General features: G+C 47.0%; 1 protein-coding gene across 1 annotated transcript in view; it reads left to right on the top strand.

Annotated features, from left to right (window-relative positions):
- The window catches only part of LOC123759718 (TWiK family of potassium channels protein 7), a 53,204-nt gene that overhangs the window by 10,025 nt on the left and 15,603 nt on the right, over nucleotides 1-27,576 (top strand). The window contains exons 2-5 of the mRNA XM_045744973.2: nucleotides 11,876-12,039; nucleotides 18,204-18,348; nucleotides 19,231-19,369; nucleotides 25,598-25,727. Coding sequence (XP_045600929.1) covers nucleotides 11,876-12,039; nucleotides 18,204-18,348; nucleotides 19,231-19,369; nucleotides 25,598-25,727 — 578 coding nt within the window. The remainder of the gene's footprint in view (nucleotides 1-11,875; nucleotides 12,040-18,203; nucleotides 18,349-19,230; nucleotides 19,370-25,597; nucleotides 25,728-27,576) is intronic.

Below are 27,576 nucleotides of genomic sequence, written 5' to 3'. Positions count from 1 at the left end.
AGGTTAAGTAGTAATTGTAATTAATCTATATAAATAAAAATGGAAATGTTCGTTTGTTCAAAATCGCTAATCTCCGAAAGTTCTTCACCGATTGCTTTGAAATTTTCACACGACGTTCCATTAGCATCTGAGCAGGTTTTTATATACATGTTATATTGATGTCACGTCTGTGAGGCAAACAAAACATGCCTTTTTTTTTTAATTGAGTTTTTCATGATTTTCATGAGAGAAATCTTAAAAACATTTTTACCGATTGCTTTGAAATTTTGGCACGACGTTGCATTCGAATAGGCGCGAGTTTCTATATACCTACTATAAACATGCCTTACCTGTGACCGGAGAAAACATGATTTTTTTGAAAAACAGCGCCATCTGTTGGATGTAAGAGCAACACACGCTGTAATCTCCCAAAGTTCTTTACTGATTGCTTTGAAATTCTGACACAACGTTCCATTCGAATAGGCGCATCTTTTTATATACCGACTGTATAGATGCCACCCCTGTGACAGGTAAAAATATGCGTTTTTGAAAAACAGCGCCATCTGTTGCACATAATGGCAACATGCACGCTATACTAAAAGTCACGAATTCCATTTCAATGTTTCCGATTGCATTGATAAATTTTATTTTCATACATTTCGAGTTATTTTTTTTTTTGTAATTATTTTGTGTGACAGTGTGTTGGAATTGAGCTGTGTTGTTTACCATACCGTTCATTTCGTAAGTGTAAGTATAGATGCCACACCTGTGACAGGTAAAACTATGCTTTTCTTGAAAAACAGCGCCATCTGTTGCATGTAAGAGCAACTATACTAAAGATATTACAATAACATTTCAATGTTTCTGATTGCATTGATAAATTGAATTTTCATAGATTTTGATTTATTTTCATTTTGATTTAATTATTTTGTGTGAATTGCATTGGAAATGAGTTGTGTTGTTTACCATACTGTTCATTTCCTGAGTATAGTTTATTTTTTTTTTACTTTTTCATATTTTCATTTCATTTTTTAACTGTTTTTCTTATATTTCAGTGATGGGAACATCAGACCATTTGGGAAGGCATCGGACGAGGGAGTGGGGAATGGCGGGGAGGACGAGGGGACGGAAGTGAGAGATGGTGGGGAGGACGAGGATACAAGGGAGGGGGTAATGGTGAGGAAGGACGAGGGGACGGGGGAGTTTGGTATGGTGGGGACGAGGGGATGGGGGAATGGAGAATGGTGGGGAGGACAAAGGGACAGGAGACTGGGGCATAGAGGGAAGGAAGAGGGGATGGTGGAGTGAAGAATGGTGGGCAGGGCGAGGGGACGGTGGAGTGGGGAATGGATGGGAGGCTGAGGAGACGGGTGAGAGGGAAATGGTGGGGCGGACTGGGGGACAGGGAAGGTCCGCATAGTCCGTATGCTGTGAAGGTATGCTGTGTGCGTTGCTGGGCCACAGCAACGCGTGGCCGGGTACTGCTATATATATATATATATATATATATATATATATATATATATATATATATGTATATGTATATATATATATATATATATATATATATATATATATATATATATATATATATATATATATATATATATATATATATATATAATGTCGTACCTAGTAGCCAGAACGCACTTCTTGGCCTACTATGCAAGGCCCGATTTGCCTAATAAGCCAAGTTTTCCTGAATTAACATATTTTCTCTAATTTTTTTCTTATGAAATGATAAAGCTACCCATTTCATTATGTATGAGGTCAATTTTTTTTTATTGGAGTTAAAATTAACGTAGATATATGACCGAACCTAACCAACCCTATCTAACCTAACCTAACCTATCTTTATAGGTTAGGTTAGGTTAGGTAGCCTAAAAAGCTAGGTTAGGTTAGGTTAGGTAGGTTAGGTAGTCGAAAAACAATTAATTCATGAAAACTTGGCTTATTAGGCAAATCGGGCCTTGCATAGTAGGCCGAGAAGTGCGTTCTGGCTACTAGGTACGACATATATATATATATATATATATATATATATATATATATATATATATATATATATATATATATATATATATATATATATATATTATTAAATATGACCGAAAAAGTAAGATTAATAATTCTAACACGAATTTTCTCAATCTTTCGTTCATTTCTTTTCACTGTTGGAGGTAAATCAAAAATCAATTCTCCAAAATTCATTTTTATTTCTAGTCTGACGCGACACGAGCGCGTTTCGTAAAACTTATTACATTTTCAAAGACTTTAGTTTACAAATACACAACTGAATAGAACTTACGCATCTCCGATTTCGTTTATATCTTCATTTGAGTGAGGTGGATGGGGTGAGGTGGCATTAATAGGGTATTAATTTCATCAACACAAGACAGAACAAGAGGTGGCATTAATAGGATATTAATTTCATCAACACAAGACAGAACACGAAACAATGGGTATTGAATAGAAGTGATTGTAGAAAGCCTATTGGTCCATATTTCTTGATGCTTCTATATTGGAGCGGAGTCTTGAGGTGGGTAGAATATAGTTGTGCATTAATTGGCTGTTGATTGCTGGTGTTGACTTCCTGATGTGTAGTGCCTCACAAACGTCAAGCCTCCTGCTATCGCTGTATCTATCGATGATTTCTGTGTTGTTTACTAGGATTTCTCTGGCGATGGTTTGGTTGTGGGAAGAGATTATATGTTCCTTAATGGAGCCCTGTTGCTTATGCATCGTTAAACGCCTAGAAAGAGATGTTGTTGTCTTGCCTATATACTGTTTTTTTGGAGCTTACAGTCCCCAAGAGGGCATTTGAAGGCATAGACGACGTTAGTCTCTTTTAAAGCGTTCTGTTTTGTGTCTGGAGAGTTTCTCATGAGTAGGCTGGCCGTTTTTCTGGTTTTATAGTAAATCGTCAGTTGTATCCTCTGATTTTTGTCTGTAGGGATAACGTTTCTATTAACAATATCTTTCAGGACCCTTTCCTCCGTTTTATGAGCTGTGGAAAAGAAGTTCCTGTAAAATAGTCTAATAGGGGGTATAGGTGTTGTGTTAGTTGTCTCTTCAGAGGTTGCATGGCGTTTCACTTTCCTTCTTATGATGTCTTCGACGAAACCATTGGAGAAGCCGTTGTTGACTAGGACCTGCCTTACCCTACAGAGTTCTTCGTCGACTTGCTTCCATTCTGAGCTGTGGCTGAGAGCACGGTCGACATATGCGTTAACAACACTCCTCTTGTACCTGTCTGGGCAGTCGCTGTTGGCATTTAGGCACATTCCTATGTTCGTTTCCTTAGTGTAGACTGCAGTGTGGAAACCTCCGCTCTTTTCCATGACTGTTACATCTAGAAAGGGCAGCTTCCCATCCTTTTCCATCTCGTAAGTGAAACACAGCACGGAACTCTGCTCAAATGCCTCCTTCAGCTCCTGCAGATGTCTGACATCAGGTACCTGTGTAAAAATGTCGTCAACATACCTGCAGTATATGGCCGGTTTCAAGTTCATGTCGACTAAGACTTTTTGCTCGATGGTACCCATGTACCCATATATGTATATATATATATATATATATATATATATATATATATATATATATATATATATATATATATATATATATATATATATATATATATGTCGTACCTAGTAGCCAGAACGCACTTCTCAGCCTACTAAGCATGGCCCAATTTGCCTAATAAGCCAAGTTTTCATGAATTAATTGTTTTTCGACTACCTAACCTACCTAACCTAACCTAACCTAACTTTTTCGGCTACCTAACCTAACCTAACCTATAAAGATAGGTTAGGTTAGGTTAGGTAGGGTTGGTTAGGTTCGGTCATATATCTACGTTAATTTTAACTCCAATAAAAAAAAATTGACCTCATACATAATGAAATGGGTAGCTTTATCATTTCATAAGAAAAAAAAATGAGAAAATATATTAATTCAGGAAAACTTGGTTTATTAGGCAAATCGGGCCTTGCATAGTAGGCTGAGAAGTGCGTTCTGGCTACTAGGTACGACATATATATATATATATATATATATATATATATATATATATATATATATATATATATATATATATATATAATATAAAATATAATATATATAATATATAAAGGTTTGCCACCACTCATATAATATATATATAATATAAAATGTGTAAATCTCTTCATTTTACGTATAATAAAGTGGATTTTCTGCCAATTTAGAGTTAGTGACATCGTGTATGTCGTATCTTCATAGAATAATATGAATAATTACACATGAATAACTATTCATTATTTTCTGAACCGCGAACAAATTCAAAATATCAGAATATAGAATGCTGCGAGACAAAAACATATTATTTAAATATTTAAATCGATGATTCAATATTTGAATGTGAGTAGGCCTATGTTAATGTTTAAGCCACAAAGAACCCTTTACAATGATATACGCAAACTTATTAAGGTTAATAAACAGAATGGAAAAAAGAGAGGAGAGCGAGCTAGAGTCGTGAGGGGAGCCTTGACAACTGGGCACAGGACGTAAACATTCCTCGTCTCCTGGCGACTGTTGTACACCTAGCTGTGTCCACACTATCACTCACGCACTCACACGCACACATGTGCGCACATGCGTACACGCACACACGCGCGCACACGTCCACACGCGCACACGCGCGCGCGCGCACACACACACACACACACACACACACACACACACACACACACACACACACACACACACACACACACACACACACACACACGTGACACACACGTTGGACGTGACGAAGGCTATAGGCCCAGATGGAATCTCCCCTTGGGTTCTAAAGGAAGGAGCAAGAGAACTGAGCCTACCACTCTCCATAGTGTATAACAAATCACTGGCAACAGGGGAACTGCCAGATATTTGGAAAGCAGCTAACGTAGTCCCGATATACAAGAAAGGGGATAGACAGGAGGCACTGAACTACAGGCCAGTGTCCCTAACCTGCATACCATGCAAGCTGATGGAGAAGATTGTGCGAAAAAAACTAGTGGAGCATCTGGAGCGAAGGAACTTTGTAACACAGCATCAACATGGGTTCAGGGATGGCAGGTCCTGCCTCACAGGGTTACTTGAATTCTACGACCAGGCAACAAAAATAAGGCAAGAAAGAGAAGGGTGGGCAGACTGCATATTTTTGGATTGTCAGAAAGCCTTTGATACAGTGCCACACAAGAGGCTAGTGCGAAAGTTGGAGATGCAGGCTGGAGTGAGAGGGAAGGTACTCCGGTGGATAGAGGAATACCTAAGCAACAGGAGACAACGAGTCTGTGTGAGGGGTGAGGTCTCAGATTGGCGAGACGTCACAAGTGGAGTCCTGCAGGGGTCAGTCCTTGGACCTATACTGTTTCTGGTATATGTAAATGATCTCCCAGAGGGTATAGATTCGTTCCTCTCAATGTTTGCCGACGATGCAAAAATTATGAGGAGGATTGAAACAGAGGATGATAGTAGGAGGCTACAAGATGACCTGGATAGACTGAGTGAATGGTCCAACAAATGGCTGTTGAAGTTCAACCCGAGTAAATGCAAAGTAATGAAACTAGGCAGTGGAAACAGGAGGCCAGGCACAGGATACAGAATAGGAGATGAAGTACTTAATGAAACAGACAGAGAGAAAGATCTAGGAGTTGATATCACACCAAACCTGTCTCCTGAAGCCCACATAAAGAGAATAACGTCTGCGGCATATGCGAGGCTGGCTAACATCAGAACGGCGTTCAGGAACCTGTGTAAGGAATCATTCAGAATCTTGTACACCACATATGTAAGACCAATCCTGGAGTATGCGGCCCCAGCATGGAGCCCGTACCTTGTCAAGCACAAGACGAAGCTGGAAAAAGTCCAAAGGTATGCTACTAGACTAGTCCCAGAACTAAGAGGCATGAGTTATGAGGAAAGGCTACGGGAAATGCACCTCACGACACTGGAAGAGAGAAGAGTAAGGGGGGACATGATAACAACCTACAAAATCCTCAGGGGAATCGACCGGGTAAACAAGGATGAACTATTCAACACTGGTGGGACGCGAACAAGGGGACACAGGTGGAAGCTGAGTACCCAAATGAGCCACAGAGACGTTAGAAAGAACTTTTTCAGTGTCAGAGTAGTTAGTAAATGGAATGCATTAGGAAGTGATGTGGTGGAGGCTGACTCCATACACAGTTTCAAATGTAGATATGATAGAGCCCAATAGGCTCAGGAATCTGTACACCAGTTGATTGACGGTTGAGAGGCGGGACCAAAGAGCCAGAGCTCAACCCCCGCAAGCACAATTAGGTGAGTACACACACACACACACACACACACACACACACACACACACACACACACACACACACACACACACACACACACACACACAGAATGAGGGCAGCAGATGCGAGGAGGGAGCGCAGGGAGAAATAAAGGAGTCAGAGAAACAACCCCAAACCCTACAATCCCAGAGGGGAGTGGGGAACCCTCCACAAGAAGGTCAACAGCCACAGGGAGAGGAGCACCACCCCCACCTTCCACCCAATAGACATCCTTTCTGCCCCAACCCCTGCCAGCCGCCAATTAAGTGCCCACCTAGGACATCCTCCTCCCACTCCCCAGGACCACCCTTCTCCCCCAACCCCCCAAGCCATCCCGTCTCCCTTACCCCCAAGCCCTCCATTCCCTCGCTCTTCCCAAGCCCTCCCTCCTCTTCTGTTCCCAAAGGCCCCCCTTCCTCCCATCCCCCCAGGCCCTCCCTTCCCCCGTACCCCCGACGCCTCCCCCTTTCACCCACCCCCTCTCCCCCCGTAACCCCCTAGCCTCCCCCTCTCACCCTCCCCCCCATGCCTTCTCTTCTCCCCCACTCCCCCCAAGCCCTCTCTCCTCCGCCACCCTCCCCATTCCAGATCCTTCCAGTCCCCACACACCCCAGATCACCCAGGTCCCCCTCCTTAGGCCCTCCCATCCCAGACCCTCCCCGTTTCCCTGCTTCAGGGGAATCAACAGAAACTGAGGAAGGAAAAAGAGAGTCAGTTTCAGGGTGATGTACTCGAACATAGATGGGATTACAAGCAAGGCAAGTGAACTAAGGGAAAGAGTATAAGAAGTGAACCCAGATGTAATCAGACTCACAGAAACAAAACTCTCAGGAATCATAACGAATGTGGTGTTTCCCCAGGACTACACAGTAATAAGGAAAGAGATTGAAGGTAGGGGAGGAGGCGGAGTGGCCCTACTAATGAGAAAGGAATAGAGTTTCAAGGAGATGAATATCCCGGGCTGCAAGGGATTCAGAGACTACATAACAGGCACCATGACAATGGGAAGACCAAGAATAGTAGTAGCAGTGATATATAACCCTCCACCAAATGACAGAAGACCCAGTCAAGAGTATGACAACAATAACATGGCAGTTAACACTATAATTGAGAGGGCAGCCTCTGCTGCTTGTAGAAATAGAACCCATCTGCTCATCATGGGCGACTTCAATCATGGAAGGATAGACTGGGAGAACAAGGAACCGCATGGAGGTGAGGATACATGGAGAGCTAAACTATTGGAGGTGGTGACAAGAAACTTCTTAAGCCAGCATGTTAGGGAACCCACAAGGATGAGAGGAAACGATGAACCAGCGAGACTTGACCTAGTCTTCACTCAGAACAACTCCGACATAAGGGATATCGGTTTCGAGGCCCCAGTAGGAATGAGCGACCACAGTGTACTGACGTTTGAGTATCTGGTTGAAGAAGGGTTAAGAAACTCGAGGAAGGGAACTGAAAACAAAAGGCTGACATTCCGAAAGGGTAACTATGAGCAGATAAGGAAATTCCCAACAGATATAACATGGGAGACAGCTCAGAGGAAAGACGGCCCAAGACATGATGGACTACATCATGCAGAAGTGTAAGGAGGCAGCAGACAAGTTTGTCCCGGTCAAAAAGGAAAACAGCGAAATGCAGATGAGAAACCCATGGTTTAACCAGAGATGTAGGCTAGCTAAGCAGGAAAGTAAAAGGGCGTGGAGAAACTATAGGAATAATAGGACACTCGAGAGCAGAGAAAGATACCAGAGTGCCAAGAATGAACATGTCAGGTTGAGAAGAGAGGCAGGAGGGCAATACGAAAATTTCATCGCAAGCAAGGTAATGGCACAACTTAAATTGCTGCACAGTCACATCAGGAGAAAACAACAGTAAAGGAACAGGTAATAAAATTGAGGATGGGGGCAGACGGATTCACCACAAACGACAAGGAAGTGTGCGAGGAACTGAATAAGAAATTTCAGGAGGTCTTCACATTAGAGCAAGGGGAAGTTCCAGAGATAAGAGAGGGAATAGTTAACCAGGAACCACTAGAAGAGTTTGAGATTACCAGTAGGGATGTAAGGAAGCTCTTGCTAGAGTTGGATGTGACAAAGGCTATTGGCCCGGATGGAATCTCCCCATGGATACTAAAGGAAGGAGCAGAAGCACTGTGCCTGCCACTCTCCATAGTGTATAACAAATCACTGGTAACAGGGGAATTGCCAAAAATTTGGAAGACTGCTAATGTAGTCCCGATATACAAGAAGGGGGATAGACAGGAAGCACTGAACTACAGGCCAGTGTCCCTAACTTGCATACCATGCAAGCTGATGGAGAAGATTGTGCGAAAAAACTTGTGGAGCATCTGGAGCGAAAGAACTTTGTAACACAGCATCAACATGGGTTCAGGGATGGCAAGTCCTGCCTCACAAGATTAATTAAATTCTATGACCAGGCAACAAAAAATCAGGCAAGAGAAAGGGGGGTGGGCAGACTGCATATTTTTAGATTGCCAGAAAGCCTTTGACACAGTACCACACAAGAGGCTAGTGAAAAAGCTGGAGATGCAGGCAGGAGTGAAAGGGAAGGTACTCCATTGGATAAAGGAGTATCTAAGCAATAGAAGACAGCGAGTCACTGTGAGGGGTAAGGCCTGAGACTGGCGAGACGTCTCCAGTGGAGTCCCTCAGGGGTCAGTCCTTGGACCTATACTGTTTCTGATATATGTAAATGATCTCCCAGAGGGACCAGAATCGTTCCTCTCATTGTTTGCTGATGATGCAAAAATTATGAGGAGGATTAAAACAAAGGATGATAGTAGGAGGCTATAAGATTGTAACACCTGTATTAAATATGAACTAATAATGTAACACTACTACTCATCTGTAACAAACCAAAGGTACCCTTCTAAGGAAATGCTACACAGGATTAACTACGCTGCCACCATCTGCCTTGTCCATTAACTTTATCAAGCAACGAGGCAAGCAACATTGCTTGACTTGGAGAGTCCTTTTTTTTTTTTAATTGTCAGTAATTACGCCACCAGGCTCGTCCCGTACTGAGAGGAATGAGCTACGAGGAAAGGCTAAAGGAGCTGAACCTCACATCCCTGGAAAACAGAAGAGTAAGGGGAGACATGAGAACCACCTACAAAATTCTCAGAGGAATTGCCAGGGTGGACAAAGACAAACTCTTCAGCACGGGTGGGACACGAACAAGGAGACACAGGTGGAAACTTAGTACCCAGATGAGCCACAGAGATGTTAGAAAGAATTTTTTCAGTGTCAGAGTAGTTAATAAATGGAATGCGCTAGGAAGTGATGTGGTGGAGGCTGACTCCATACACAGTTTCATATGTAGATATGATAGATCCCAGTAGGCTCAGGAATCTGCACACCAGTTGATTGACAGTTGAGAGGCGGGACCAAAGAGCCAAATCTCAACCCCCGCAAGCACAATTAGGTGAGGTGAGTACTGCTGGGATCCTATTTGGCGACTCAGTGTGAGGCACTGTGTTCACTCCTCAGTAATTTGAGGCCCCCACTTGGAACAACCATCATTAAACAAATATATCTGCAGGTATTTGTTTAATGATGTTAATGTTTAATGAGCTAAGGCAGGAATCTCTGCCTTAACTCCTTCCTTTACTATTGGTTGACCATGACTCTATTGTTGTCCCTCGGAGGTTACTTAAGGGGTCTCTCAGGCTGCAGATCAGTATATCAATTACTCACCTTTCTCTTCTTTAGTTTCTTACAGCCTGCATATGGGAAAAAGTTGTCCCATAACCATTGATATAACTTGAAATGTACCTATATTCATCAAACATAAATCGACCCCTGGCGTCCCCAGGCGTGCTACTAAATCTTGGAATTGCAAAAATCTTCCCTTGAAGATGCTACCTCGGGCGTTCTTGAAGATTATAAGCCCTCAGACTCTTCCTTTAAGGTCTAGCTTCATCACACGGCACCAATTCACTCCAAATAAAGGATGCCTTACAGTGTAAAATAAAGGATGCCTTACAGTGTGCATCTATATTCCCTCAGCTGTCGGGCAACAGTGACGCTTCTTGGGCTAATGAAGACCTTTAGCAGCTCCTCCTTGTAAGTTATGTGGCCTCAGGTCGGTGAGCCGATACGAACACTGACCAACCAGGTTACACGTCTACATCCGGAGCCCCAGAGCTTGGCCCTGCCTCGGTGAATGCGAAATCTCCACTTTTTTGTATTATTATTTTTCTACCACAGACATGGCCACACATTTACAATGCTAACCACCATATATACATTTTCTTCTGTCCTCCATGGACAGGGTGAGAGATTTGTCAAACATACAGATCAGGGATTTATTGAACAATCAACCACAAAAGGTGATTGTAGTACTTTTAAAATGCTAGGCTAAGCTACATACGTAAATACACAGATACACAAATTTATGTATGCTACGTAAAGTGTTTGATGAGTCTTTTATATAGTGTCATTAATGTGCATTTACAAAGGTGAAACGTAACTCTGATCAGCTTCCACATATAGGGGCCTCGTAGCCTGGTGGATAGCGCGCAGGACTCGTAATTCTGTGGCGCGGGTTCGATTCCCGCACGAGGCAGAAACAAATGGGCAAAGTTTCTTTCACCCTGAATGCCCCTGTTACCTAGCAGTAAATAGGTACCTGGGAGTTAGTCAGCTGTCACGGGCTGCTTCCTGGGGGTGGAGGCCTGGTCGAGGACCGGACCGCCGGGACACTAAAGCCCCGAAATCATCTCAAGATAACCTCAAGATATACTTTATACACATACATACACACACATATACATACATACATATATACACACATATCTCCACATGGAATGAGTGCAATACCCATAGCAATATTGTAAAATTATCAAGAGTAGGCTATCCTCCCCCCCCCCACCGAAACTCACAAATAAATTTATCACAATAAATATACATCCTATCTATATCTAATTTTAAGTAACAGTTGTCTTGATCCGTTTTGACATGTATATAAATATGTTAGTATGACTTGAAAGACTGAAGATGAGTATTAGGACGAAGATCTGTAGCAGTAATCATATGCATCCTAGCATTGTATCACTCTGGCAATTCAAAGATAATGTTACTAGAACAAAGGATAGAACATCTGGCAGGTTCTCCTTGATATTTCCTTATTTTTAACTTGTCTGTGCAGTATATACACTGTTGTTCTCCAGCTCAGACCATACTAAACTCTTTCAATCAAAAATCTCGCGGCTCTTATCAGTCTCCGTTCAACATGCAATTGTCGGCATCTTTCTTTCTTGCTGTTACATCGAATATTTTTAACATTGTGTTTTCCTTAACCATCACGAATATCTTATTATCTCACCGACGTTGGAGATTAGGAATCCCTGATCACATGTTCACACTCCCATTCAATGCTGTTTTGTCGAAAGCTTCATTGTTTAACCATTATGGTCTCCCTATTTTCCTATCTTTCTAATTAGGTCTCCCAATCTTTACCCTCATGTCTGCCATCGTCCCATGTATCTTCACGTTTCCCAGCACGTCCTCACCTCCCCATCTCGCCCCTAGGAGCCCACGCCTTCGTAGCAATTGAGCACCCAAACGAGATGTTGATGTACGAGGTAAAGACGACCCGGGCGTTGCAGGTGAACGACGCCACCAAGTACATGGCCAACCTCTTCTGGTACTACCAGGGCCGCAACTGGACCGACTTTATGTCCTACAATCTCACGGTAAGTCTTACACACAATCACTTCTGCACCGACTGATTTTTGGTGGGCTGAGAGTGGTGTCCCGGTGGGCCAAGAGTGGGGGTCCAGGCGGGCCGAGATTGGGGGTCCAGGTGGGCCGAGATTGGGGGTCCAGGTGGGCCGAGAGTTGGGGTCCAGGTGGGCCGAGAGTTGGGGTCCAGGTGGGCCGAGAGTGGGGGTCCAGGTGGGCCGAGAGTGGGGGGGTCCAGGTGGGCCGAGAGTGGGGTCCAGGTGGGCCGAGAGTGGGGGTCCAGGTGGGCCGAGAGTGTGGGGTCCAGGTGGGCCGAGAGTGGGGTCCAGGTGGGCCGAGAGTGGATGTGGAACTCTGCGTTTAATTCATAATAATAATTCATTATGTTGGGGGACAGGCAGCCAGTGTGTGTATACATTATACTTATATCGAGGCCCCCCCCCTTTCCCCGAGGTCGAATTACTAACCCCCAGGACGTAACCCCACAACAAGATAATTCCTGGGTACCTACTTAGTTGTGGGTGAACAAACGCATTAGGTGATAGGAAATGCGTTCAACCATTTCTGTCCCACCCGGGATTCGGACCCCCATGAATTCTCGATTGTGAGTTGAGAAAGAACCCGATTGTACTAACCTACCGCCAACGAGTTATTTAAATGTTACAATAGTGTATGACCACATTCGTCTGATTGTTCCTTGCCTCACAACGGATTCATTAGCAATGTTATGTTAACGATCATTACAACTTATGGTGACACATGATACAGCGATGTCAACAAGATCAGGTTTATCTTCACGCTCATGTTGGTGATGATGAATCAGAGCGCCGTTGAGTCGCTCCTATCATGCCATAACGACTGCAGCCTCCTGAAGCAGAGCCTGAGCCCCGCACCTTCAGACAGAGATAGCCTGAGCCTCGGTTGAGATGACCGGTGTTAAATTTCCTGTTTTTATATTAGCACATTTAAGTACAACTGCATTTATGCAGCAAAACTAGACTATATGAAAGAGGTACACACTGTGTGAAGAGCTAGTACGTGATGCAAAAAAAAAAAAAAAAAAAAAAAAAAAAAAAAAAAAAAAAAAAAAAAAAATCCCCATATAAGATGATTAGTCATGCAGAGCCATGTGATTTTGCGAGGGTCTGCACGGGCAAATTTTGCATGCAACACGAGAGTTAATCAAGTGATTGCAAAGCCCCGGGTTCCTCATACCGGCAGGTCTGAAGGATCTAATGACTGGATGTTCAATAATGTAGTGTGTGAGGTCATGACCCTAGTTCCTGCTTACAAGCGGTTGTTTCTCCTCCAGAGACACTCCAACACATTAGTTATTAGACTCAATGTCCATCAGATAGGACTAGTGAGAGTGCAACATAGTTTCCTAACTTGTGCTTCAAACTCACACTGTATCTTGTACTACCCACTTCCCCAATATTAGTACTTAAGACATATCTTTACCAATGTAATTACCTCTGTAACTTATATTGTAGTTATTTGTTGATATAAAAAACTTGCTACAATATACCCTCTCATCTTGCCTAATATGTAAGATTAAGGACTTGCCCGAAACACAATGCGTGTTAGTAGTGATTTTTTCAAGAATGTACAAATACAAATCTTATGTAATCTCACCAACCCATTGAACCTTTTTGCAAATAAATTATTATTATTATTATTATGCCCTAATCTGGGTGGTGGGCTGGAGAGACCTCCACCAACGCCCGGGACTGCCATCTCACGAAAAGACATTGTACCGTAACTTCTGATGAAATTGTACCGTGAAGTACTTCAAAATGTACCGTTACAGTACCGATCTTATTTTAATTAAAATAACTTGGCAATAGTGATATTCCTTTTTATTCTCCCTACAACGTTAACCATTCTATTAGTCATTAGGCGAACTGGCTTGTATCACAGCGGTTTTGTCTATTAACCGTCTGTCTTTGCTGTCACTACCTCATAGTTTTGACAGATAATTACGGGAGAATGTATAATTTGGGTATCACAATAAGGATCTCTAAACAGGGATTCCTGGCTGCGCCACCAGAAGGTGCAGACGTCGGGCTTATGCTGTCAGTTGTCGTCTGCCGTTGCTGAGTGGTGGTTTGCTGTGGGAGATGTGTAGCGCCCGCTAGTCGGGGCTCCGCCTGACGGTATGGAACCGGCTGGTGTCAGCCGTATTCGGCGGATTGACACTGTACGGCTGTATTTTTCTGCTGCTGTGGACTGGCCCATTGTAGAGATTGCTCTCCTGGACGTACTCCGTGTTGACGTCCCCGAGCTCCTGGGCCTCGAGAAGTTATCGCCTACCCGTGTTGCGGTGTCGTTTGCAACGTCACATGTTTACCAGGAGTTTGTGGCTCGCTGGGATGGCCGCTCGCTTCCTCTTCCGGCTTCGGCTGTGTCTGTAGAGATCTCGGATCCCTGGGGACCCTTGTCTTTTGTGAGTGTGCACGGCATGCCGGTGACCTTCCCCGAGGTGGCCCTCATGTCCTTGTTTACGTGGTTTGGGATGGTGGTGAAGCACCGGTTCAACATTTTGAGTGCGGCCGGCTGAAGGGGTTCCGGCTGGGTTCACGCACGCTTGTCATGCAACTCACGAGCCCTATACCATCCAGGGTTTCGTTTCGTGGGCTCTCTCTCTGCGGACCTTTTATCAAGGTCAAACCTGCACATGTTTCCGGTGTGGTGCTGAGGGCCACGTAGCGGCCGGTTACGACGCTCCTCGTGCTGAGGCCCCTTCAGTTTCCCTGGAGGATGACTTTCCCCGCTTATCTGTGCGTGGGGATTCCCCGGCGGGTCCTCGCTCTGTGCAGGTGCCTGGTGTGGTTCCCGCAGCGGTTCCAGCTGTCGCTCCGTCTGGGCCGGATCTGTCTGCCCCACCGGTGAGCTCGGGGGACCTAGAGGCGCCTGCTTCGGACCTTCGCAGTTCGATGGATACGGAGGTGCATCCGCATCCGGTTGCTTCCGTGGTGGCCTTGGATGGTGCTGTTGGGGTGGCGCCTGCATCCCCTGCTGACGAACGTGTGCTTCCCGGGACCTCTTCTCCTCTGCCGATTTCGTCGCCCTCGCTGGATACCTCATGTGTGCTGGAGTCTACCCTTCCGCCTGCTGTGTCTCTTCCTTCGCCGATTCCGGTCTCCTTGAATGGTAGTGGCTTTTTGCCCCGCGTCGTTGAGGCTGCTGTTCTGTGTGATCGTGCTGGCCCGGCTTTGGGACCGCCTGCCGATGGTTCTTCTGGGGCACCGTTTGCTGGGGGTGACGGTTCCGGCGATCATCGGCCTCATTTTAAGTGTCGTCGTTCAGCTCGGAATGCGTCCCCTCGCCGGATGTGGGCAGAGGAGCGTGATGCGATGGATGATGATGCTGTGGACGAAGCTGTGGTGCCTTCTGTGTTGGACGCTGTGCCTCCTGCTGGTGGCTCCCCTCGGTGGGCGGTAGCCCATGGCTACCGCCATGGGCTACCCGTCACCCCCAGCACCGTTTGCTGGGGGTGACGGTTCCGGCGATCAGCGGCCTCATTTTAAGTGTCGTCGTTCAGCTCGGAATGCGTCCCCTCGCCGGATGTGGGCAGAGGAGCGTGATGCGATGGATGATGATGCTGTGGACGAAGCTGTGGTGCCTTCTGTGTTGGACGCTGTGCCTCCTGCTGGTGGCTCCCCTCGGTGGGCGGTAGCCCATGGTGATCGCGACCTCGTAGTGGTGTTGTTGAAGGATGTGCGACGGGGGGCTTCTGTTCCTGTTCTGATTGGTGGGAGCACTGGGACCCCTGCGGAGCCGCCCTCCGCGGGGCTCGGTGCGGTGCCCGGCGTCGAACGGAGTGCGCGCCCTAGTGAGGGGGCCGGTGTGCGGCCCGCCGTGCAGCCTGGTGTGCTTCCAAGTGTGCGGCCATGTGACCAGCTTCCTAGGGGGGAAACCCATCCCTTTCATCCTCCCGTCCGGCGAGGTGATAGACAGATCTAAGGCATCTCTGTATTCTAAGTGTGATACCCTGTTGCGTCCTGTTCCCTGGTGCCCATCTACCATCTGAGTTCCGTGGGTGCAGTGTTTCGTATTGGGCGTGCCGGATTCGATGCCTCGGCCTACTGCGATTCCTGGATGTCCGATTCCTGAAGGTGACCAACTTGTTTGGGATGCTTATTGTTTACGGTTTCCGGCTCGGGAGTACCCGGAGAAGTATGATTGGTGTGGTTGGTTTATGTCTGTGTTGTGCGTGGTTTCCCCAGTGCTTGCGTGCACAGGTGGGTGTCCTTGTCTGTGCGTGTGGGTGGTGTGGGTGTTGTTCCTGTCCAACCCGTTATCGCACTTGCTTACAGCCAATATTGGCTTATTTAATAAGTGCATATGTGACATACTAATTAATTGTGAATATTTTAGTTTACCTTGAAAAGCTTCATAGAAAACACCGACCTCACCTAACCTTCTTAGTATGTTAAGATAAGCATCTTATTGCTTCTTAATTACAATTATTACTTAACCTATACCGTTGATAGGTTAAGTAATAATTGTAAATATGAAGCAATAAGATGCTCTTCTTAACATACTAAGAAGGTTAGGTAAGGTCAGTGTTTTCTATGAAGCTTTTCAAGGTAAACTAAAATATTCACAATCAATTAGTATGTCACATATGCACTTATTAAATAAGCCAATATTTGCTATAAGCAAGTGCGAGAACGGGTTGTCCTGTCCCCTGCGTGGCCTGTTTTGTTGTGTTTGTGATTTGTTTTGTGCTTTGCCTTTGGTGTGGGTGTTTGTGTTAGGTTGTGGGTGTTTGGTGGTTGTGTATGTCATTTGTGTGCGTGTATTTATTTCCTTGTCCTGGTAATTGATTTATTCTTTGTCCATATTTTATGTTATTTATGTTCTCGTATGTAGTTTTTGGGTTTCATGTTACTTGGTTGTTGGTGCCCTCATTTGTGTCCGGTTCTGCTCCTTTGCGTGCGGGGTCGGACGGCCCGTGCTTGTGTTTTTATTTCTTCCCCTTTTCTGTTTTAAGGGTGGTTCGCTTTCTGTACATTTGTTATAAATTTTTGTGTATTTTTTCTTGTACGTTTTTGTTATTGTCCTTATGTCATTTATTTGTTGTGTATTTTATGCAGTTTCTTTGCTTGTGTCTTGTGTGCTTTCCTGTGCCCCTTTGTATGTATTTTTTGTCTGTTTCATGTTTGCTATTTGCACGATTGTTTTGTTGTTTTGAACTTGTTCCCTGTTTTCCTTCGGGGTGGCTCCTGCGTGGGCCTCTTCCTTTGCTCTGTACTAAATTTATTATTTATGCATTTTTTATGTTACTTATGGTGTGTGTATGGCGCAGCCTTTGTTGTAGACGTATTTGTCTTTATGTTCATGTTTTGTTGATGTTCTTTTTGCCTTTTACATGATGTGTCATGTGTTATGTCTTATACCGGTTTTGTGTTATTTTTCCTGTTCTCTCCTTGTTATGTGCTTTGTACTTTGGCTTTTTATATCAATAAAAAAAAAACGCCCGGGGATGCAATCTCACGAAAAGACATTGTACCGTAACTTCTGATGAAATTGCACCGTGAAGTACTTCAAAATGTACCGTTACAGTACCGATCTTATTTTAATTGAAATAACTTGGCAACAGTGATATTCCTTTTTATTCTCCCTACAACGTTAACCATTCTATTAGTCCTTAGGCGAACTGGCTTGTATCACAGCGGCTTTATGTCTATTAACCTTTGCTGTCACTTTACCTCATAGTTTTGACAGATAATAACGGGAGAATGTATAATTTAGGTATCACAATAAGATTCTCTAAACAAAGAAATCATTTTGAGAAAGGTTATAGAATCAGCTTTTCAGAACATGATTACAGACATTTGAACCAATTATGTCTATCATGATAAAAATAGGAGAAAAAACTAGGTTTCATTATTAAAATGTTTTAATTACAAAACTTGGCGGAAATCTAGACGTTGCTTGAAACATTAATAGATGGCTGCCATTCATAACGCGATCTAGCACACCCATTCATTTTTCTTAGAATTATTCCATTCACAGGCTTGTTTAGACTACTTTTGATTCTTAATTTAACAAGAGAAAATACTCTCTCTACGGTCGCTAATAAACGAGTTGAAACAATTACAGATAACATAAACTCACTCAAGGTAGGAAACACTAGCGATGTTTCTCAACCCATCTTTCTTGCCAGGTGTACCGAGATCTCACCAAACTTGAGGCGTTCCTCATCTCCTCTGTGCAAAACTATGGCTACGATGGGACTGTGTATAATTGGATGCAAAGGTGGACGGTGCCCAACGCTCTGCTCTTCACCATAACCATCATGACCACAATAGGTGCGTCCTCACGCTCTGCCGCACTCCCCCATGCTGAGTAAACCAGATAACCTCATGTGGAGTTAGCCTCATGCGGAGTTAGCCTCATTTGGAGTTAGCCTCATGTGGAGTTAGCCTCATGTGGAGTTAGCCTCATGCGGAGTTAGCCTCATGCGGAGTTAGCCTCATGTGGAGTTAGCCTCATGTGGAGTTAGCCTCATGCGGAGTTAGCCTCATACGGAGTTAGCCTCATACGGAGTTAGCCTCATGTGGAGTTAGCCTCATGCGGAGTTAGCCTCATGCGGAGTTAGCCTCATGTGGAGTTAGCCTCATGTGGAGTTAGCCTCATGCGGAGTTAGCCTCATGCGGAGTTAGCCTCATACGGAGTTAGCCTCATGTGGAGTTAGCCTCATGCGGAGTTAGCCTCATGCGGAGTTAGCCTCATACGGAGCTAGCCTCATGTGGAGTTAGCCTCATGCGGAGTTAGCCTCATATGGAGTTAGCCTCATGTGGAGTTATGCTACTTTGATGCATTAGTTTACAAATTTTACGTCAGTTTGAACTCGCATATAAGGGATACAGTATTTCTGTACTTACATTTACTCGGATGTAGTGATAAAATTACTGCATGATAATTCAACACACAAAAATTATTCCACGCGCAAAAAGAATTCACTACTAATTTACTACAATGTATAAAGTAATACGTCAAAAAAAAGTATATTAATAAAATCATGATCATAATTATTAATACTTAATGCATGTGTCTGGCGATACAAATTAATGACGGTACCCATGAACTAGTGTCTCCTCAACCTTCTTTAGTCACTCTCATGTTGAACTACCTTAACATTTCAACCTTGAGCTCAGTATATCTACCCCAGTAACAATGTTAACCCCCAGGTTATGGCAACATCTTCCCGGTAACGGAGTATGGCAAGTTGTTCTGTATCTTCTACTCCATCACCAGCTGCCCGCTTCTCCTGGTCTTCCTCGGCAACCTGGGCAGCTCCATGGCCCACGCCTTCACCTACATCTACAGGTCAGAGTTAATACCCAGCATTGTTATCAGTGACTTACTGCCGGCTCGTGGGAAAATAGAATTAATGGAATAAGTCACTGCAAGCTTCACACATTATAATAATTACAAGACAAATATTTAAGGGAATAATTAAACGAAAGACATTAATAAACACACCTTATGCGTTCTGTGGGTCCGGTGAGGTCATTATTGTCAGCTTGGTGTGGATGGCCGAGCTGGTCACCTTAATATTATTTGAAATGAAAATCAATGCGTCATTGTTTGTCAAAGGCTAATAAAACATATAAAGTATTCCAAGCACCACCAGCATCATGGGCCACCACCCTCACTCAGCGTGAACACTGCAGTGTGCAACATGAAGGACTGGGAGAGCTGGTTGTGCAACATGGAGGACTGGGAGGGCTGGGTGTGCAACATGAAGGACTGGGAGGGCTGGGTGTGCAACATGGAGGACTGGGAGAGCTGGGTGTGCAACATGAAGGACTGGGAGAGCTGAGTGTGCAACATGGAGGACTGGGAGAGCTGGGTGTGCAACATGAAGGACTGGGAGAGCTGAGTGTGCAACATGGAGGACTGGGAGAGCTGGTTGTGCAACATGGAGGACTGGGAGAGCTGGGTGTGCAACATGAAGGACTGGGAGAGCTGAGTGTGCAACATGGAGGACTGGGAGAGCTGGTTGTACAACATGGAGGACTGGGAGAGCTGGGTGTGCAACATGAAGGACTGGGAGAGCTGAGTGTGCAACATGGAGGACTGGGAGAGCTGGTTGTGCAACATGGAGGACTGGGAGAGCTGAGTGTGCAACATGGAGGACTGGGAGAGCTGGGTGTGCAACATGGAGGACTGGGAGAGCTGGTTGTGCAACATGGAAGACTGGGAGAGCTGGGTGTGCAACATGGAGGACTGGGAGAGCTGGGTGTGCAACATGGAGGACTGGGAGAGCTGGGTGTGCAACATGGAGGACTGGGAGAGCTGGGTGTGCAACATGGAGGACTGGGAGAGCTGGTTGTGCAACATGGAGGACTGGGAGAGCTGGGTGTGCAACATGGGGGACTGGGAGAGCTGCTTGTGCAACATGGAGGACTGGGAGAGCTGGTTGTGCAACATGGAGGACTGGGAGGGCTGGCTGTGCAACATGGAGGACTGGGAGGGCTGGGTGTGCAACATGAAGGACTGGGAGGGCTGGGTGTGCAACATGGAGGACTGGGAGAGCTGAGTGTGCAACATGGAGGACTGGGAGAGCTGAGTGTGCAACATGGAGGACTGGGAGAGCTGAGTGTGCAACATGGAGGACTGGGTGTGCAACATGGAGGACTGGGAGAGCTGGGTGTGCAACATGAAGGACTGGGAGAGCTGGGTGTGCAACATGAAGGACTGGGAGAGCTGGGTGTGCAACATGAAGGACTGGGAGAGCTGAGTGTGCAACATGGAGGACTGGGAGAGCTGAGTGTGCAACATGGAGGACTGGGTGTGCAACATGGAGGACTGGGAGAGCTGGGTGTGCAACATGAAGGACTGGGAGAGCTGGGTGTGCAACATGGAGGACTGGGAGAGCTGGGTGTGCAACATGAAGGACTGGGAGAGCTGGTTGTGCAACATGGAGGACTGGGAGGGCTGGGTGTGCAACATGGAGGACTGGGAGGACTGGGTGTGCAACATGGAAGACTGGGAGAGCTGGGTGTGCAACATGAAGGACTGGGAGAGCTGGGTGTGCAACATGGAGGACTGGGAGGGCTGGGTGTGCAACATGGAGGACTGGGAGAGCTGAGTGTGCAACATGGAGGACTGGGAGAGCTGGGTGTGCAACATGAAGGACTTTGAGAGCTGGGTGTGCAACATGGAGGACTGGGAGGGCTGGGTGTGCAACATGGAGGACTGGGAGAGCTGGGTGTGCAACATGAAGGACTGGGAGAGCTGGTTGTGCAACATGGAGGACTGGGAGGGCTGGGTGTGCAACATGGAGGACTGGGAGAGCTGGGTGTGCAACATGAAGGACTGGGAGAGCTGAGTGTGCAACATGGAGGACTGGGAGAGCTTAGTGTGCAACATGGAGGACTGGAAGAGCTGAGTATGCAACATGGAGGACTGGGAGAGCTGGGTGTGCAACATGGAGGACTGCTAGAGCTGGGTGTGCAACATAGAGGACTGGGAAAGCTTAGTGTGCAACATGGAAGACTGGGAAAGCTGGGTGTGCAACATGGAGGACTGGGAGAGCTGAGTGTGCAACATGGAGGACTGGAAGAGCTGAGTGTGCAACATGGAGGACTGGAAGAGCTGAGTGTGCAACATGGAGGAGTGGGAGAGCTGGGTGTGCAACATGGAGGACTGGGAGAGCCGGGTGTGCAACATGGAGGACTGGGAGAGCTGGGTGTGCAACATGGGGGACTGGGAGAGCTGCTTGTGCAACATAGAGGACTGGGAGAGCTGAGTGTGCAACATGGGGGACTGGGAGAGCTGCTTGTGCAACATGGAGGACTGGGAGAGCTGGGTGTGCAACATGGAGGACTGGGAGAGCCGGGTGTGCAACATGGAGGACTGGGAGAGCTGGGTGTGCAACATGAAGGACTGGGAGAGCTGGGTGTGCAACATGGGGGACTGGGAGAGCTGCTTGTGCAACATGAAGGACTGGGAGAGCTGGGTGTGCAACATGGGGGACTGGGAGAGCTGCTTGTGCAACATGGAGGACTGGGAGAGCTGGGTGTGCAACATGGGGGACTGGGAGAGCTGCTTGTGCAACATGGAGGACTGGGAGAGCTGGGTGTGCAACATGGGGGACTGGGAGAGATGCTTGTGCAACATGGAGGACTGGGAGGACTGGGTGTGCAACATGGAGGACTGGGAGAGCTGGCTGTGCAACATGGAGGACTGGGAGGGCTGGGTGTGCAACATGGAGGACTGGGAGAGCTGAGTGTGCAACATGGAGGACTGGGAGAGCTGGGTGTGCAACATGGAGGACTGGGAGAGCTGGGTGTGCAACATGGAGGACTGGGAGAGCTGGGTGTGCAACATGGAGGACTGGGAGAGCTGGGTGTGCAACATGGAGGACTGGGAGGGCTGGGTGTGCAACATGGAGGACTGGGAGGGCTGGGTGTGCAACATGGAGGACTGGGAGAGCTGAGTGTGCAACATGGAGGACTGGGAGAGCTGGGTGTGCAACATGAAGGACTGGGAGAGCTGGTTGTGCAACATGGAGGACTGGGAGAGCTGGGTGTGCAACATGAAGGACTGGGAGAGCTGGTTGTGCAACATGGAGGACTGGGAGGGCTGGGTGTGCAACATGGAGGACTGGGAGGACTGGGTGTGCATCATGGAGGACTGGGAGAGCTGGGTGTGCAACATGAAGGACTGGGAGAGCTGGGTGTGCAACATGGAGGACTGGGAGGGCTGGGTGTGCAACATGGAGGACTGGGAGAGCTGAGTGTGCAACATGGAGGACTGGAAGAGCTGAGTATGCAACATGAAGGACTGGGAGAGCTGGGTGTGCAACATGGAGGACTGCTAGAGCTGGGTGTGCAACATAGAGGACTGGGAGAGCTTAGTGTGCAACATGGAAGACTGGGAAAGCTGGGTGTGCAACATGGAGGACTGGGAGAGCTGAGTGTGCAACATGGAGGACTGGAAGAGCTGAGTGTGCAACATGGAGGACTGGAAGAGCTGAGTGTGCAACATGGAGGAGTGGGAGAGCTGGGTGTGCAACATGGAGGACTGGGAGAGCCGGGTGTGCAACATGGAGGACTGGGAGAGCTGGGTGTGCAACATGGGGGACTGGGAGAGCTGCTTGTGCAACATAGAGGACTGGGAGAGCTGAGTGTGCAACATGGGGGACTGGGAGAGCTGCTTGTGCAACATGGAGGACTGGGAGAGCTGGGTGTGCAACATGGAGGACTGGGAGAGCCGGGTGTGCAACATGGAGGACTGGGAGAGCTGGGTGTGCAACATGAAGGACTGGGAGAGCTGGGTGTGCAACATGGGGGACTGGGAGAGCTGCTTGTGCAACATGAAGGACTGGGAGAGCTGGGTGTGCAACATGGGGGACTGGGAGAGCTGCTTGTGCAACATGGAGGACTGGGAGAGCTGGGTGTGCAACATGGGGGACTGGGAGAGCTGCTTGTGCAACATGGAGGACTGGGAGAGCTGGGTGTGCAACATGGGGGACTGGGAGAGATGCTTGTGCAACATGGAGGACTGGGAGGACTGGGTGTGCAACATGGAGGACTGGGAGAGCTGGCTGTGCAACATGGAGGACTGGGAGGGCTGGGTGTGCAACATGGAGGACTGGGAGAGCTGAGTGTGCAACATGGAGGACTGGGAGAGCTGGGTGTGCAACATGGAGGACTGGGAGAGCTGGGTGTGCAACATGGAGGACTGGGAGAGCTGGGTGTGCAACATGGAGGACTGGGAGAGCTGGGTGTGCAACATGGAGGACTGGGAGGGCTGGGTGTGCAACATGGAGGACTGGGAGGGCTGGGTGTGCAACATGGAGGACTGGGAGAGCTGAGTGTGCAACATGGAGGACTGGGAGAGCTGGGTGTGCAACATGAAGGACTGGGAGAGCTGGTTGTGCAACATGGAGGACTGGGAGAGCTGGGTGTGCAACATGAAGGACTGGGAGAGCTGGTTGTGCAACATGGAGGACTGGGAGGGCTGGGTGTGCAACATGGAGGACTGGGAGGACTGGGTGTGCATCATGGAGGACTGGGAGAGCTGGGTGTGCAACATGAAGGACTGGGAGAGCTGGGTGTGCAACATGGAGGACTGGGAGGGCTGGGTGTGCAACATGGAGGACTGGGAGAGCTGAGTGTGCAACATGGAGGACTGGAAGAGCTGAGTATGCAACATGAAGGACTGGGTGTGCAACATGGAGGACTGCTAGAGCTGGGTGTGCAACATAGAGGACTGGGAGAGCTTAGTGTGCAACATGGAAGACTGGGAAAGCTGGGTGTGCAACATGGAGGACTGGGAGAGCTGAGTGTGCAACATGGAGGACTGGAAGAGCTGAGTGTGCAACATGGAGGACTGGAAGAGCTGAGTGTGCAACATGGAGGAGTGGGAGAGCTGGGTGTGCAACATGGAGGACTGGGAGAGCCGGGTGTGCAACATGGAGGACTGGGAGAGCTGGGTGTGCAACATGGGGGACTGGGAGAGCTGCTTGTGCAACATAGAGGACTGGGAGAGCTGAGTGTGCAACATGGGGGACTGGGAGAGCTGCTTGTGCAACATGGAGGACTGGGAGAGCTGGGTGTGCAACATGGAGGACTGGGAGAGCCGGGTGTGCAACATGGAGGACTGGGAGAGCTGGGTGTGCAACATGAAGGACTGGGAGAGCTGGGTGTGCAACATGGGGGACTGGGAGAGCTGCTTGTGCAACATGAAGGACTGGGAGAGCTGGGTGTGCAACATGGGGGACTGGGAGAGCTGCTTGTGCAACATGGAGGACTGGGAGAGCTGGGTGTGCAACATGGGGGACTGGGAGAGCTGCTTGTGCAGCATGGAGGACTGGGAGAGCTGGGTGTGCAACATGGGGGACTGGGAGAGCTGCTTGTGCAACATGGAGGACTGGGAGGACTGGGTGTGCAACATGGAGGACTGGGAGAGCTGGCTGTGCAACATGGAGGACTGGGAGGGCTGGGTGTGCAACATGGAGGACTGGGAGAGCTGAGTGTGCAACATGGAGGACTGGGAGAGCTGGGTGTGCAACATGGAGGACTGAGAGAGCTGGGTGTGCAACATGGAGGACTGGGAGAGCTGGGTGTGCAACATGGAGGACTGGGAGAGCTGGGTGTGCAACATGGAGGACTGGGAGGGCTGGGTGTGCAACATGGAGGACTGGGAGAGCTGGGTGTGCAACATGGGGGACTGGGAGAGCTGAGTGTGCAACATGGAGGACTGGGAGGGCTGGGTGTGCAACATGGAGGACTGGGAGAGCTGGGTGTGCAACATGGGGGACTGGGAGAGCTGAGTGTGCAACATGGAGGACTGGGAGAGCTGGGTGTGCAACATGGAGGACTGGGAGAGCTGGGAGGGCATTGCTCAGTTTGTCGAGGCTCTCACTTGTTTACCATTGTCGGGGACAGGAAGCCTAACTTATCACAACAGTTAACTTTCTCTCTGGTACCTACATAGTTCCAAGTAAAATCAGGTAATAGAAAACGTGCCAAGCCTTTCTCTCTGCCCGAGAATCGAACCCGGGAGCAATGGGTGTACTAATCACCTGTGTCTCCTCCACAGTCGCTGTTGCTGCCGCTGGTGCCGGGGCAGACGGAACTACGAAGAGCTGCCGGCCAACGCCAGCAAGAAGCAGCTGAGACTGTTGATAGACGATGAGATCGGCGAAGAAGAGTACATGCCCACCAGCAAGGTCAGCACCACACACCTCATACTCTTGTATAGCCCCTCATACTCTTGTATAGCCCCTCATACTCCTGTATAGCCCCCTCACACTCTTGTATAGACCCCTCACACTCTTGTATAGCCCCCTTACACTCTTGTATAGCCCCTTACACTCTTGTATAGCCCCTTACACTCTTGTGTAGCCCTCTCACCCAACCTTTCCTCGTAAGACCAGAGAATTTGAGTCACACTTACTCCAACCCATTTGGTTCTAATGTTCAAATCCACAAGGGCCGTGACGAGGATTCGCACCTACGTCGGAGATCATCCCAGACGCTGCCTTAATCGACTGAGCTACGACATGGTAAAAGAGTTGAAACCGAAGTTCTACTGAACTTACTGGATCCTGCAGCCTCTCCGAGACACAAACCAGGGTTTTACACAACTCCCTTCCCCCCAGCACTCGAGCTATGTCAATAGGCCGTTCTACCTTTTCGCCCTTACTTCATTACACACAGAAATCACAATAACGTGATGCATTCACGTTACTGGGATTTCTGTGTGTAATGACTCCAATGTTGTCTGGGAGACGAGTGTTACGGCCCCTTGGCATCTGGGTATGGTTCATGTGTCTTGCAATCGTAGTAATTAAATAGTAAATGTGACCTTGCCAATATAAATTGTCTAGGGGTGAAAACAAACGACTGATTCACAAACACATCAATATACTTCATGAAAAGGTAACAAATACACAAAACAATAATAACATGAAACACAAGTACTAGGACTCTTCAGAAATATTCAAGATATTTCATGAGGTGAAATAACACCTAATAAGCACTGATCACTATATATGTGAATAGATGCATATGCAAATAATGGTCTAACCAGAATATTAACTATGTTAGCTGAACTGAAACAGGCACTTTTGACTTCTCATTATTTTACAGGTCCGACCTAGTCAGCTCTACCCAGACGACTGGCGTGCTAGAGCAACCCGTTCTCGCACTTTCGTATAGTCAATATTGACTTATTAAATATGTGCATATGTGACATACTAAACTTACTAGTTTACCTTGAAAAGCTTCATAGAAAACACCGACCTTACCTAACCTTCTTAGTATGTTAAGATAAGCATCTTATTGCTTCGTAATTACAATTATTACTTAACCTATTATTGGTAAGGTCGGTGTTTTCTATGAAGCTTTTCAAGGTAAACTAGTATTATAGTTTGCTTGTGGGTTGGTGGTGTTGTCGTCATTGATCCCTCTCTACGGACAACCCAACCCACAACTCGGTAGAGTGCTTATACCTCTCTAGGAGATCACACTAGGTGCTTCTGGCTCTTGGAGAGGGGCTCAACGTCACACGTTTAGGGGATGCGGCTCCAACACTTAGCCTCGTTGTCACGTGCACACACCCACTCGAGCCGTTGTGACTCCCCACTCTCTCCTTAGATGATATGATCTCCTCGATCCCCCTTTGACTTATTAATATTACCTTTTACCCTGTCCACAGCAGTGGTTCTTGGTTCTTTCTCTCTCTCTCTCTTCTTCTGTACTATTTCATGGGAAGCCTCACTAGGACAAGGGCAAACACCAGCAAATTGGAATACATTTACTGGACAAAGCACATACACAGTACATACACACATATAATAATAATGAATCCTATACTCTATACTATTACAATCAGGTTGCTCTCCAACACCATCAGAACTCTATTATCAGTTTACCAAGTGGTATCCTATCTTCTGATTCACCACCTGATACTATCCACCTCCTCAAGTAGATCAAGTCTACATACACTGTTGCACTATCAACAAGAGGAATATATATATATATATATATATATATATATATATATATATATATATA

The sequence above is a fragment of the Procambarus clarkii genome, chromosome 8 (assembly GCF_040958095.1).
Source record: "Procambarus clarkii isolate CNS0578487 chromosome 8, FALCON_Pclarkii_2.0, whole genome shotgun sequence".
NCBI lineage: Eukaryota > Metazoa > Arthropoda > Malacostraca > Decapoda > Cambaridae > Procambarus > Procambarus clarkii.
Note: the sequence above shows the minus strand (reverse complement) of the source record. Positions and strands in the feature narration are given on the sequence as shown.